The 15,985-nt window shown below is 39.4% G+C and overlaps 1 protein-coding gene across 1 annotated transcript in view; it reads right to left on the reverse strand.

The window, feature by feature from the left end:
• The window catches only part of ap3b1a (adaptor related protein complex 3 subunit beta 1a), a 66,112-nt gene that overhangs the window by 8,756 nt on the left and 41,371 nt on the right, over nucleotides 1-15,985 (reverse strand). The window contains exons 23-26 of the mRNA XM_044333598.1: nucleotides 10,362-10,590; nucleotides 4,223-4,307; nucleotides 3,435-3,532; nucleotides 1,269-1,407 (exon numbers count right to left, since the gene is read on the reverse strand). Coding sequence (XP_044189533.1) covers nucleotides 1,269-1,407; nucleotides 3,435-3,532; nucleotides 4,223-4,307; nucleotides 10,362-10,590 — 551 coding nt within the window. The remainder of the gene's footprint in view (nucleotides 1-1,268; nucleotides 1,408-3,434; nucleotides 3,533-4,222; nucleotides 4,308-10,361; nucleotides 10,591-15,985) is intronic.

Genomic DNA, 15,985 nt, shown 5'->3' on the forward strand with positions numbered 1-15,985 from the left:
CAAATACATGAATAATAATAACACTGTGCAGTTCATACCAGCAGTCATAACCAGATGTACCCGGTTCAGTTTCTACAGTTTGGAGGCTGCTTACAGATAAATATAGTGATATCTGAGTTTTTAAAAAATAATTTCTCTTTTTAACAAGAGCATAAGATGATAACAGTACTTTATGTCCTCCTATAGCAATATATAAACATTTAATAAGTGGCTTATAACACTAGGCAATGTCATTGTAAGCAGATCAAAGGATTTTATGTTATTACAACTGTGTTTTACTGTCATTCAGTACGTGTTTATACAGCAGCTTCCTCTTATAGGTGTCCACAGGAGGAGTTTTAGTTGTTGAAAACTATATTAATAAACGCTTATAACTACATAAATGCTTCATAGGCAGACTTAGACTCTTTAATGAGTGAAGAATTAGGACCAATGTATATACTGAGCAGTGATTTTATAACTGTCAGTGCTGTCTGGCAATTTTTCCACTATTTCTTGTTATTTATCAGCCAACATACAGATCAATACCAGCCTATCAGCAATGAGCTAATATCAGCTGATTTATCAGTTTATCAGATGTATCACTGATACATCGGTCTGGCTTCTAATTACAACAACAACGACAAAACTAAATAAAGTCTTAAATAACAGCATGACTAGTGACATACTTGTTTTTCAGTTAACATAATCTTCAGATACATAAACTGAATCCACTGACACCTTATCAAACTGATCATTCATTTATTGTTATCAGCAGTTTTGGCATGATATCAGACCTGTTTGTGTTCATTAGATCCTTGTGAGTTGTGTCATTAGTAGTGAAATCATCTCTCTTTTCTTTATTGCCTTGTTAGGGCACATTTTCAATAGCTGACAAGAAACACCTGTCATTTAGTGAGAAATGCTGCGTCAAAAGTCTCGTAGTCTTTGATTGGTTTACGATTAAACCTGAATGATTTCCACTATAATGATAACAGTTGGATACAGCATATTTGTCTCTTAAAAAAAACCCTCAATTACCTTTTAAACATCAGGCTGTGTGTCAGTCAGGAAACAATAAATTGCATAAATAATCTGGATAAATGACAGATTGCATTAACATACATGTAACTTTCTTGAAATCTGAAAAAAAGGTAAAAACAAAGAACATCACAGTACTTATATAAAGACACTGTGTAAATTTGTCTGGACTTTCCTTCAGATACGAGCTCTGATGTGCTGAACGGGGAGATAAAGAACCAGATTAGAAACATTTCTGGACGTTTCACCTGTGGAGGTTGTTTTGGCTGGATGAAACCTCTCCTACGTTGGCCACAGACAGGACCTGCTTGCTGATGGCCTGGCTGGAGGTGTTTGCTGTTGCCATGGTGATGGTTGCCGAGGTCTCATTCATACCCAGGAGCTTACCTGTTTGGATGCAAAAAATGTTTTCGCCATCAAACTACAGGCTGAAGCTAAATTTATGTTACTAAATTCAATTTGTTTGTCTGGTCTTTACCTTCAATAGATTAAATATATACCAGAAATGTTTACACTCCCACGGCTTGCTGGGAATAATATAGAAATGACCTGTAACCTAAATCATACAGAAGAGTGGGACCTGGTTTGTGATAGAACAACGTGATGAAATAGATTTTGATGATTGCTAAAATGAGGGTAGCTGAACAATAAACTGGTGCCTCCTTCAATAATGCAAATAGAGTCGGGGGGGAAAAAAAGACTCTCAATTGAAGGCAGGGGGCCGGTTCTTGAGCTCTTGGTAATGAGCGAGGATTTGAAAGAAAGAATAGAGATAAACATGCACAACTTAGGTATGAAATAAAAGAGGTCTTAAAAGGCAAATATAATGAAAAGCTGCTAACTGAAAGAATTAACTAACTTCACTCAATAGGTATAAAGCAGCAATTTGCTGGAAAGAAAAGCCTCCAGCAAAGCAAGTTGTTCAATCCCCCCCACCCTTTTTTTTTTTTTTTTGTCTGAGAGTGAGGTGTATTCAGTAGAGCTCAAAAAAAAAAACAGCAAATGAAGATTAATTAAGGCAGAAGCAGCATTTAGTGGGCACTTAAAAGCACACTGATGGCTTGGATATGAGTACGCTCTCAGCTCTCAATAGCTGCCACAGTATGCGGCTCTACAGGTGTGTGTGTGTGTGTGTGTGTGTGTGTGTGCGTTTGTTCTTTGTATGTTTATGTAGGGAAACACCATAAAGTGCTTCATAATAGGAAAGCTTTCAAATGCTTTAATGACAAAGCTGAGCAGAGCAGGTTTATTATTAGAGGCAGCAGGCTACTGGGAATTTATTTTACCTGCATGTACGGTTTATTCAAAATATCATTTAAAAATACTGCATGCGATAGAGAAGACAAATGTACACATATTAAAGATTTAAACCCCTACATTTGTCTCCAAAATGTGAAATGAGGTTGCCCAACTTCATCTGTAACAATCTATACACCTTAAAATACGAGTCTGGTGATATTCTCCATGTTTTTTTTTTATTTTATTTTTTATTTATCAATGACTAAAACCAACCATTAATTGATCTGCACTGGGTGACACTGATTACAATCAATATTAGAGCTGTTTTGTATATTTTCAGTCTCATTATTGTAAAAATACTCCCTCGCCTACCTAATGTGTATCAGTCCGCAACTGAAAATAGTCCCCCAACAAAAATGTGCTATTTCCACCTGTTTGAGTGACGTTTGCTAAAAACTACAACACCCAGTTTTAGGAAATTATTGAGCCCTTTTTTAAAAAAATGAGACTTTAAATTGTTATTAAAGACATTCAGTAGGAATCAGTGAGATTGGTGCTGAGTGCAGACAGACAGGGAAGGAAAGTTGGAAAGTATCGAGAGACACATTAACTCATTGTTGGTTTTGGCGTCTCCATCGGATTCGCTGAAAATAACAAAAATTTAGAACATCACCATTGTTTTCCTTTAATCATAATATTTAGAGGAGATGTCAATTTGTGAGAATATAAATATCATTTGGGTAAATTTAAGTTGTTTTTTTTTCTGGCACCAGGCAGACTTTAACATAAATTTCATTTACAGAAAACAGAAAAGCAAAGAAATAAGTTCTTCCACTGTCACTGATTTAATTCTACACTAAATAAAAAAAGCAACACTGTACCAGTCCTCAACTTACTCCTGGTGTAAACTTCAACAAACACTGCAACAACCTGTTCAATTACGGTACTGCCTTCCTTTTTCTCTTATTTTCCTGCAACATTTTAGAGTAAATAGTTATGTAGAGCTCCAATAAACACAAAACATTATTCAGAACTGGTCTTGTGTATCAAAACCTTCAAATTCAAACTTGTATTTAATGAAAAATTATTTTCAACATGCTGTAATCTTCTGACAAGAGTATTTTTTTGTTTTTATTTTGCAAACACTGATGCAAAATGGCTCAGTTTCACCTCACCTTGCTCCTTGGAGAAGTCCTGTTCTGTCATGGCACTGGCCAATAATAACTCTCCCACTGCAGGCTGGATGGACACACTGAACTGATCCTCCTTGGTGCTGAGGGACGAGAACAACAGCACAGGAATAGTGACTTATGTATCTAAAAGAAAGAGTTGAGAGGTTTCTTGTAAAATTAGAACTTGTTGCAAGAAAATGTTTCAGCTCAAAATACATAAAAAACCTCAATTCCTTCAGCTCTGAGGTCAAATTCATCTTCATCTGAATAGATGGAAGATGACGTTTGCGGTGTAATGTGTGTATTTCTTCTCTGTATGTGCATTTGTGTGTTGCACTAAATGCTTTGTGTATTAAATGTTTCTCTTCTGATTGTCTTGCAAACCACGCTCTGTGAATGGCATTTTAGGCCGATTGATTCCCCCATCCCGAACAGATTTTCTGATAAGGTTATTGATCGGCTGAGCTAGTGGTGCCGATGGCATTTAGCAAGTTGATTTGGGCTGGGGCTGATTACTGGAGGAATAATTGTTATCGCAGTGAACCGGGATCAATTGTAGCTGATGTGTCACCTGGGAGTGCTGGCACAGAGCGGGTAGGAAGAGGAGAATTAACGAAGAATAGATGAGAGAGGGGAAAAAAGGTAAGAGAAGATGCAAATGAAGTTAAGAGAAAGAGACAAGTAAAGGAGATGTGATGATGAATCTGGAGACACAGGATGAGAACCTAGTCGGCCTTATTTTCTTTCTCTCTTGGAGAAAGAGAATATGAGCGGATGTCAAGTTGTCTTACCACAACTGGAAGTTGGCTGCTTGTGTCGAGTCGCTGAAGTCAATACCCATGGAAACAGTCACCGAGGCCTCTGGCTCCAACCGCTCTGAGAATGGAAAAGAGGGGAGGAAAGACGAGAGGAGAAAAGGAAGAGTGAGTGACAAGGGCACAGTGTGCAGCGTGGGGAGAGATGGAGCAAAGGGAGAGAAGAGGAGGAGGAGGAGGAGGAGGAGGAGGGGAGCATCAGCAGAGTGGAACAGACAGGCATCCACACCACTTGTGTTTTCTACTTCACAAAGCAAGGCCACCGTGTGTGAGAAATCTATCCTTCAATCTCATTCCCCACACCTCCAGCCTCGGGGAGAAAAAAAAAAAAAAAAAAAAAACACATGAAGGACTAGCATATTTCCAAAACAACAGGCTTGTCAAAGAGAGCATCAGCATCAAGAGAGATGGAGTGAGAGAGAGACAGACAGAGCGGGCGAAACGCGAGCTAGAAACAGAGTTAAGTAAAGCCAAAAAAATGCTGAGGAGAGAGTCTGGACAGCTGAGAGGAGGAGGAGGAGGAGGAGGAGGAGGAAGGGGGGGTTAAGGATGAGAAGAACACAGACAGAAACATCCTCCACGCTTCTCCAGTCGGCCTGTGTTTCTCTCTCCGTGGAGCAGGGCTATTTTACTGTATAACTCTTTCTACAGACAGAGAAGAGAAGAGCCGAAGCTCCAGAGGAAAGCCTCTGAAAACAGAGCCATCATGGACTCACTTCCAATCCGGCACTTCACAGCTTCTCTAACAGCCTCTCTATTTTTCTAGTTTCACGTTTATTTTTTTCTCTGTTTACTTTTCCCTAGTCTTCTGTGTCGATATAAACCATAAGATAAACTATTTAGAACGCCATCTGAGGTTGCTTATTTTATGAATAAATAATAACGATATCCACTGAGGTGTGAGGATTCAACAAAGGCCTAATGACTTTTATTCCAATGGCAAAGTTTATACAAAAAAAAACAAAACCTTTTATTGGTATTTTAATATTTGTTCTAAAATAGAGTGCCAAATTGTAAATAGTTAGATACTATTAGGTGTAACAACAAGTTGTCTTCAAAAGAAATATGTGATTTGAGATTCCAAAAATCAGCTGTAAAGTATAATACAATATAAAAATGTTTGCCTATCTACACATCCAGCAGATAAGGAGCAACATAGCTTTCAGTTGTGTTTCTGTCCATCTGATGTATGAATATAAGTCCAATATTCACTCTCCTTTTAGCTAATCTTGACTAGATATGTTGTCTCTACCAACTCCTGAGGAAAATATCTGTCTCTTTAGCTGCTTGATGCTTCACTATGCTCACCAGTTAGTCCCTGACTTTGTTGGTCTGATGTTTGGTTGCTGGGTAAACAGCGTACAGTTGGTTTTTAGAGATTTTTTGCTGCATGCTTCAGCTGAAAACTACACTGATGAAACCAGTGAGAGAACAGTTAACAATGAGCTGAAGGACGCCAGTTGATCGTCACTATGTGTGCATTACTATGAGCAACGCCTTTCACATACAAGTAGTCATGTGATCTACTGGCATATTGTTTCAACTTAAAAAACTACCCACTTTGTGACTCATACAAACAAAATTCATGTGGTTCCCTTTCAGTCGATTCACTCGGTACAACACATATAGTTTGGGATATCAAGCCCCCCCGCGTGGTCTGACTGAAGAAAGATCTATTCACACCTTTAAGGCAGATGATCTGTGGTGACGTATGTGAGGCCCCACCTGTACATATATACATCGGTCCATCATCTCTCAGTTCTCGAAGAACACCTCTGCCCAATCGGACTAGCTAGCTACAGCTAGTTAGCTCTGTTTCTTCAGTAGGCTACTGCCAGCTTGAAGTTAGCTTAACAGCCCCTGTTGGTGTTAGCCACCGCTGCCTCAGTTGGTGAGTGTGGCTACCCACAGAGTGCTAATTTTGAGTTTGTTTAATCCATGAGCTTTGTGTCTCGGTTATGAGCACCAAGTCTAAACAGGTGAAGTCGTCTCCTGTCTGCCCCTGTCCTCAGGACAACGGCTTCTCTTTGCATTACCAGGACCAGCACAAGGCATGTCCTGTCTGCCTGAGGATTGTCCACGCCAGGAGAGCACTGACTGAGCCCAAGTCCTGTGCATTTTGTTGGACATACATGGTTTATCAGAGGATGAACAGGAGTACAGGTCCTCCGCCACCAGTTATTAATCCGTTTTGCTAACCGGCCTGTCTAAGCAGCAGCTTTCTCACTGGATTGTAATGGCTATCTCCCTGGCTTACAACAGCAGAGGTTTTCCATTGCCTCACAGTGAGAGGGCACATTCCACCAGGGGCATGACATCATCATGGACTTTTGGGGTGTCTGTGAGTGACATCTGTGCTACAGCCAGATGGTCATCACTGCACGCTTTTGTTCGGTTTTACCATTTGGATGTAACAGCCCCTTTGGTGACATTCTTTCCTTTCTGCTGGGTCTATGATGCACTAGAGTGCTGGAGGTTTGACTCCAGTTCAGTGGCTGCTCTGCGGGGCGTGAATACATGTCCCATATCATGTGTTGTACAGAGTGAATCGACTGAAAGGGAACGAAATGTTATGACTGTGACTTCTGTTCCCTGAAGGAGAGGAACGAGGTACAACACTAAGTTGCCCTGCAGCACAGCTGGGCTCGGTGAACAGTGGCTATCGAACTGACGGATGGCAGTGATGACGGATGTATATATGTACAGGCGGGGCCTCACATACGCCATGAAGGCATCAGGTCAGTCAGGCCGTGCAGGGGCGTGATATCCCATACTGTATGTTTTGTACCTCGTTCTTCTCCCTCAGGGAACAGAAGTGGTCATAACGTTTCGTTTTAAGCTCTACTTAAGTTTCATTCATGAAAATAATTCCAATTTGTCACAACTTGAGTCTCATTTTCATAGCTTTGGGCATCATTTGTTGTGGAAATAGAATTATACTCAAAGTAATTGCTACCAGTCTCCGACACGGCAAGAAACACAAGCAGTCAGTTCATAGGGAAGCTTATTGTGCTTTATTGTATTTATAGACTGGGTGTATGCTGCAGTACTGCTGACTATATTACAAACTAGTATTGTACCATTACTTTACATTTTATTTTTTCTAAGGACCCAAGGAAGAGTAGCTGTTGCAATGGCAACATGGGGATAACGGGGCTAATAATGAAAGGCTAAATAAATGTGATTTGGTTGTATACAAACTTTATTTGGGGTGAGCAGATGCATAATGTCAGTAATAGTACCTCAGTTCACAGGAAAACTGCATGCAAAACTACTGTAAATCTAAGTTGAACCAGGAAGTTGAGCCTGTAAACAGTGATTTATGTTTAAAATGTAATTACTACCATTTGGAGTGACTACCAAAACTACCTCAGTTGTGATAGACCGCAATGATCCTTCAAAGTTCACATTTTTGTGTATGCAGTATTGAAGGCAGAGGACGAGTCAGTATTAGCTGATAATAGTAAGTAGGAAGTTGTTTCCAATTAATAAGCAACATTTTTTCATTTTTAAGATTTAAAGTATGGGGTTAACAACCTTTCACTTGGAGATCAGCAGCAACATAAAGTAATGCACCTTGCAGAGGTAACATGCAATATTTCTTATGAAATATACACTGATTGTCATGTATTCTCTCTTAACATACTGTACACAAAACAGCACTACATAAAGCTTTGTCTGTATTCATCTGCTTCAACTTATCCAAGCCAACTCCAGCCAGCAGCTCGCAGTAGCTGGGCTCAATCGATCCAAATTACCCACTGTTTGGCTGCTTGAGTTCCTTCAATGCCCAATCAATCCCCTGCAATTGACAGTTTTAATGTGCTCCACTGCACAGCAGTGCTGTGTGTGTTTGTGTGTACGCATGTTTGTGTGTGCATGAAAGGGAAAATCTCGAGGGAGCACTGTTCTCGGTCTTATACTGATTGTAGAGATCATACAGCAGAGTGACAAGAAATATGGAGATAGTGTGTTTTTGTCCTGATCGATACTCATGAACAGGGATTAGCTGGAGGAATATTGACTGTTTATTTGGCTATTTGCTGAGCTGAGAGCAAACAGGCTTAAAGGTTTTTGATAACATAATAATCATTTAATATCTGTCTGAGAAAACAATCGTAGTAGAGGTACAGCAGCAGACATTCCACAAAGCCATCCTGAAGGACCAGGAGCGACAAGGAAAACTGCTCAGATTGAAATAAATGTGGCTCTTAAAGTAACTGGAGAGGGAAAAAAAAACAACTTTGTAGTATAATACGTTAAATTGTCAAATACAAAACTGAGTTCATGCTGGAGTTTGACCCACTTATAACCAAACATGTGACTGGAGGACTAGCAGCAAGTTCAGAAATAGTAGGCTAGTAGATTTATCCTCGAAAGAGAGAAAATGACAGCGTGTGGGAGATTTAAAGCCACAAACATTTTAATGATGTGCGTCTACAACAGTCAGGCTTATTTTGGGGGACTAGAAAACAGAAGAAAATGAAATACCAGAAGACCTCTAGCCCCTAGAGGGTTAACATTTTCATCACACTTTGCATAATTCTCTAATTTTAAATGACCTTATTGGCCCGAACATATAATTAAATATTTCTCTGGAAATTGCTTTAGAGAAAGTGGCGGTCGTCTAATACTCAAGGACTAAACAATTAGTTCACAAGATGAGATATTGTTTATAAATGGAGAGAGAGAGAGGCATTATGGGTTGTTTGTAGCCTTAATGTTGCTAGACTAGCGATTGTCTTCAAGTCTGTTTGTAGTGTCTTTAAAGCCCAGTTCAGACCAAAGATTCACGATGAGACAAAATCGTTTTAGGACATTGCAGGGAAAAGTTGCAGCAGTGTGGACTGCCCCGTCTCAGCTCGAACATAAGGTACGTCACCTGTTTCAACAGCCAATCAGCTCGTAGTGAAGTCAGCTGGTCAAGTCAGTAAACTGTCAGCTGATGGAAATGGCAGAGTTTTGGATGGAGGATAAGAGAGCCTGGAGCCTCTCATTTTTTTCATGTTTTTGCCGTTTCATCAATACTAGAATTGCAACTGTAGCAAGTATCACTATCCTCATTCATATATTGAGACAATACAACTTACATCCAGCTACAAAAAAAGCCTGAAAAGCCAGCAGTTAGAATAGAAGTATAAAGAATTGTTGCTATGGAGATGATACAACATCTCATCTTATCTCATTGGTGTAAACTGGCAGGTTTTACAGACCAGCGTATTGCAAGTAGTTTCAACTTGTCTCGTTGTGAGTCTTTGGTGTGAACTGGGCTTAAGAGTTAGTCAGCCCTAAAAGCCCAGTTTAACCTCCAGGAGTTTCTTTACAGCTCATGCAACGTCTTTTACTGTCACAAAGGAAATACATTTATGACAAGTGAAAACGGGTCAAAAGCATCTTCCAACATCTTTACCACAATTACAGATGATGAGGAGCTCAAAAAAACAGTCTGAAAAATGCAAACAGCTGGAGAAAACCATTTTGACCTCTTCCAAGAGCCTGATGGGGGAGTTTGTAAGCAATTTGTGTAGACAAGATACACAAATGTGGGATTTACGTTATTTAATTTCATGTTTCCCTTTTATGACAAAAGGCTTAAAGGATAGGACTCTCTTCTTCTTGGATTAATTGTATCTCAGGAGAACTTTTGCATTAGGACGAGTGGAGTAGTGCTGTGAAATTTGTGAACTTAGAGAGATCTCACTATACTGTTTATACTGTTTATCTTGAGGCTTTTACTCTTAAGCCCACTGGTTCCTACTTAAGACTTGTGTACTGGAGTTTATTATATTGAAAAGTGTTCCTAATATTTTGCCACCCTCATGTATGTTAATGAGGTGGACAAAATATTAGGAACACTTTATTAGATTGCCCAGGAGTTCCTATATATAGTGCTTGGTGAGTGTATTGATATATCAATATAAAACCACAAATACTGTGATAGAATATTGTATCCATATTGTCCATCTCTACTGTACGGCACCGTCTGACAGGTGATGTTCTACATTAACTTGTTAGATGAATTTGTTAAGAACATAAAAAGCATATTTTTACTACTTAAGAGGGTCTTAGATGAGTTGGCGGTGGAATATTTGACCTGTGTTGCGCTCATACTCACCGATGGTGTTAAAGCAGTGGATGTTGAGGCTCGCTGGGTTCCGGTCTCCTATATGGATCTCCTCCAGGCTGTGGTCTGAGCTGTTGGTCAGTATGACCTGTACAGCCACCATACTGGGCTGGTACAGACAGGGCTGCCTGGGGAAATGGTACTTCGCTGAAAGGCCTTTTCCTGTCATATGGTGAAGCAGCTCATAGGTTTTCACAGGACCGAAAGATGGAGTGGTGACCTAGAAGAACATATGAAAGGCAGAGAGTAATGGTTAATATGATAAACCCCAAAAAACACTGATGTTAAGTGTGATTTTGCACAGCAGTTTTGTGCAGACATCCTGGTAAAATTAACAGCGCTGGATCTAGAAACAACAGCTTAAAAGCAGAAGTGGAGATGGAAGAAACAGAACATTGCCCAGAAGCATTAAATCGTCCGCATCAACACTACATCCAGGGACGCGTCGTACATTACAGCACAAATGCATCCACACAAGAGAACAGATTAATACAAGAATCTCCGGTCTTTCCATCACCTATATTTGTGCAATTCACTGTGTCCAATCAGCAGCCAGAGAAGCACCACTTCTGAGTGGAGTGGGACAGAGGGTTGGCTGATAAACCCCCCCCCCACACACACACACACCTCCCTTCATTAACTCTGTAGGGTAAAGAGGAGCCCATTTAAGATATGTCCTCAATCAGCCCAGTGAGATGGAAATGGGCTGGATGCTCAGTCAAACCAGGCTGAATAAAAAAAACTAATGAATAGAAACACAAGAGCCTGCATGGGCCAAACCTGCCATTCGCAGGCCTTTTTAAAAAGGAGCTTTTACCTTTTCAGAAGCAGGAAATTGCATTACGTTTGGACGAGAGAAGAAAAGGAGGTGGACGTGGTGGTGGAGGATTTTTTCCCTTCTAAAAATTAACATCTTGTTACTTAGATGAATGTTGTTTACATGTGGCGGCTTTCAGCTTTTCACTTAAACAGCTCCTGTTAAAAAGATAAGGCGGGTGGGTCCACACAACACCAAACAACACGATATACATATTCTACTGTTAAATATTGAGAATAATCAGAGAATATGCATAAGCTTACCACAAACTAATAAAATCACCACAAAAGTATGCCGACTTTGAGTAGTTTCTTCACTCTTCAATAAAAGTCAGAGGTTCTTGTGTCTTGAGTGACAGCACTAATTAGTTCAAAACAACAGGACAGAAACAGCCTTTTCACACCCTCTAAAACACTTAGCCTGAACGTATTCATACACCCAACACGGACCCAACATGTACACAAATGTATGTCATCCAAATGCAAATAAACATGAGCTCTGAAAATTGCTATTTCAAACCTCAAAATGTTATAAAATAACAATTGTAACTCTCAAAGAGTGACAAAGTCGAGAGGTAAAGGAGTATGACATCTAGCGTTATATGAAAAGTCAACCAGTGGTTCAAAAAAAGATTCTGTAAATAACAGACTTAAATGATTAAGCGAGGTGTACAAACTAATTAAGCTAATTAAATATGACTGAGAATATGATGTGAAGAAACGCTGTGAAAACATGCAGCCCTGACAGCTCAAAGTGTTGAGTGGTGTCAGTGTACATTGTTTTATTGAAGCTGGACGTACTGCCAGCGTGTTCTGACTCGGGTGAGAAATGTACGAGGCATCCTCTGACTTATCATGTGCTGTGTGAGGATGAAGAATTGGTTTGACATACAGCAGGAGCTGTGGAGATGAGTTTCAGTGTGTTCACTTCAGAGGTCGAGGTTGTTCAGGAGAAATCTAACAGTCGCTATCACTGTACTGTAGCAGCAAGACATGAAAAAAGCAACAGGTTTAACAGTCACTTTATGTAAAAGGTTAGATAAATTTACTTAGAAAATGATGTAAACATAAGTAATTATCATAAAATATGTTACTGTTTCACCAACCTTCAGGCTATTGAAAAATGTAGTATTGGAAAACTGAATCCTCTTTAATCTCGTTTACTTATTTTTTAATTTCTTTCTATTTCCTAAAACTTTGCTTATGTTAGACATATATTTAGGTAAAGTATATTTTCTCATTGCCAAATAAGACTATGAAAAGACCAAAACCAAATGTTATTTTATCCTACTAACTACTAAGTAATGCTTACAATGTTAACATGCTGATGATATAATGCTTACCATGTTCACCATGTTAGCATGCTAATTAGCACTAAGCACAAAGTACAGAAGATGCTGATGTGAATGTCAATAGTTTTGTAGGTATTATGTCATAAAAGTATCGGACAAATTAAAAGTTTGACCTGATGATGGCACTAAATGAAAAATGAAGGGATCACCAAAGTTATTATCAATCGTTCTGAAGGGGACCACATTTAATGACGATCCATCCAATAGTTGTCAACACATTTCACTCAAAAACCACGACTGTCAACCTTGTGGTGGTACTAAAGTTATGGGTTCACCGAAGTCACAGGGATTCATCATCTGAGCAGCATGAATGTTCGTACAAAATTTTGTGCAAATCCATTGAGCATATGTTGAGATATTTCATTGTATAAGTGCAAGCTTTTAACTGCTGGTGGTGCTAAATGAAAAGTCAAGGGGATCACCAAAGCAATCAGAATTCATCCTTTGAACACCATGAATATTTGTACAAAATTTCACTGCAATCCATCCAATAACTGTTGAGATATTTCAGTGTGGACCAAAGTAGTGAACTGACTCGCCAACAGACTGAAACTGTCCATTCATAGGCTAAAAACTATTACAATGACATCACTGAGCCACAAAACACTGTAATTTATTTTAAGTCAATCAAACATACACAGTCCTGTTGCCATAAATACTCAATAAAGCACCAAATTAATATTAACCTGTGAAAATAGTCCCCAACAAATTCACCATTTACTCTTGTTTGAATAACATTTCCCAAAAACTACAGTGTCCAACTGTTTTAGGAAATTACTTTGCATTTTTCTAAAAAGAAAACATACTTGTGACGCGTTTTTTAAAAGATAAAAATCTTCAGTAAGAATGAATAAGCTTGGAGCCGAGTGCCACAGTTTGGGTATCATACTGGCACCAGTATAAACAAGACAATAGCCAGGCCTTGACACATCAGATACAGAATAAACTCTCCGATCAACAACACAATCCCTCCCCCGGTCCCCTTGACAGGCGAGCGGCGTCTCCAGTGCCAGGACCGCCAAAGCGCCCGTAAAAGGAGGTCAAACAAACATTTGTTGCTGTGCTGTGCTGTAACGCTGCTTTGCCCTCACAAGCGCCCGTCACACCGCCGCCAGTCTGCAAATTTATTGGGCCACTTTTGGATGTGTCAGAGCAGTCGGTGTCGATAAAGCTGGCCGTAATGTTTGCCACCCCATCACAACAGAGATTTACCTCCCTGACAGACACATCCTGCTTCAAGGTCCTGTCTGTCGCCTCGCCCCGAGCAGGCGGCGGCGACGACGAGAGGGAAGGAACGGCGACCAGACAGGGCTTCAAACTGCTTATTATCACCAATTTGACACAGTGGACAGTTAAAGCCTGACACAAGTGCCCACACAAAGCCCCTTCACCCCTTTCCATCTAGTGTTGCCCTGTTGCGTAGCGCGAGTCCATAACACCTCAAGTGTAAATAAGAGAAGAAGAGGGATGTAACCTTGACTTCTCTGTCAGTCTCCCTTTCTGTTTTTTTTTTTTTTTTTTCTCCTTTGGCTCCCATTCTCCACCCTGGACAGGAAGGCGGGAGGTGACAATGAGGGAGGAAGTTGATTGAGAGGCTCTATTATGCATCAACTTAAAGGAAGCTCCTGTGATGGATGACACAGACACCAGTCACCTTCAGAGCCCGGACGCAACGCTCCCAGCATCCTCTCTGGCAAATGACCTGAAAATCCCGCTGACATATTCAAAAGGGGCTAACCGGAGCCGGGCAGCCTTGTGCCGTGTGCATAAGACGGCCAATTTAAAAGAAAGGGGGTGTGGGGAGTACAGAGATGTATGGGCATATATTGAAAATCCATTTCTGTTTTTTTTTTTTTCAGACACTGTCTCTCTGCAACAGCGGCGACAGGATTTCATTATGCCCTACAAGAGTTGTGAGGATTAAGGTAAGGGACATGTGTTTGACTTTTAGGGCCTAATTGTTCCCTTCAGTCAGGAGATGACAATTAATTGAGGGGCGTCACAAAGACCTTGACTGCAAATTGAATTAAATAAATGTTACTACAGCCATCTAGAACTACTTTAATATAACAAGAAGTCTCTCCAGCGCATACAGACAGAGGTTAGTTCATTTATGCCAATTTGTCAGTAAATTAGGTATTCTTAAATGATTAATTTCGAAATTTTCCATTAAAGAACATTAGCAATAATAGACAGCTAACATTCAGAAACGGTGGTGTCCTTCATCTAGCTTTGCAAGTATTGTTGAACTGTCACTCGTTCCTTTGTGTTAGTGTGAAACTATTTAATAGAAGCAAATGCAGAGACAGACAGCAGTTTAGGAGCCGACCACAGTCCAAAACGTCTTTCTGAGACATTTAAATTAAGACCGCTAAATCATTTAAAGTTTAGAGACATGTAAATACACTTTTGTACATGAATCATGTGAGATTATTGATGCTTGTTGCTCTCATGGATCACATTACATACTGTATGCAATGTACTTGTGAATGACATGAGCGAAACCAGTGTTTACTTGAGTTTTTTCATTTCCTCCTACTTGATAATTTTAATCTACTACATTTCAGAGGAAAATATTAATATACTTTGTAGTCCATTGTTTTATTGAGTCCCAAAGCAACTGAAAATATCTGCCATAGAGGTGAGATCATATCAACTGGTTTCACAGATTGTATAGTAAGGTTTTTTTTCTCTTGCAATCCATCATTTTGGCTTATTGCAAGATTCTTACAGTTATTTCTAGAAAATTCTAGAAACAAGTTGATTTCTATATGAAACATAAACTAACACTAATGATATATTGATATTGATTCACTCATTATTATTTTAAGAAAAAAGACAGGAGTAAATAACTAAATAATTATTACTTTGTAAGATGGAGAATTTTTTACAGTAAAGCAAAACATAATATGATAATATAAAGTAGTTAAAATTAGCTACAGCCTGACCAGCTAACATCAAAATGCTGATTACATGTCAGTACATCATTAATAATAATCACAATCATATAATATTAAAACACTCTGAAACACACTGAAAACAAAATCAGTACTTTTGATACTTTCAGTACATTCTGCTGATAATACTTCTGACGTAAAACTGTGAATGTGAATACTTACCGAAAGAAACAAGCTGCAAAAATATGACAGCAATGTGTTCATGTAGGCATAAACATGGCAACATAATCATGTTTACAGTTTACAAAAATCAAGGGTTGAGACCTAAATTCAGGTCTTATTTACAGTAAATAACAGCTAAGTGGTTTGTTGAGACAAGCTGAAGTCTCGCTTGTTGCGGCAGACGATGAAAACAATAAAACCTCTTCTGGCTGTGATCAAGTAATTGTTCTAGACACAGAAGAAGAATCACACATGTGATAATAGAGGTTTTTTTTGGACGGATCACTGTCATGAACTCGGGAATGTCACCTCGGAAAAGCATAAAAAC

This window comes from Thunnus albacares, chromosome 18, assembly GCF_914725855.1.
Source record: "Thunnus albacares chromosome 18, fThuAlb1.1, whole genome shotgun sequence".
Classification (NCBI taxonomy): domain Eukaryota; kingdom Metazoa; phylum Chordata; class Actinopteri; order Scombriformes; family Scombridae; genus Thunnus; species Thunnus albacares.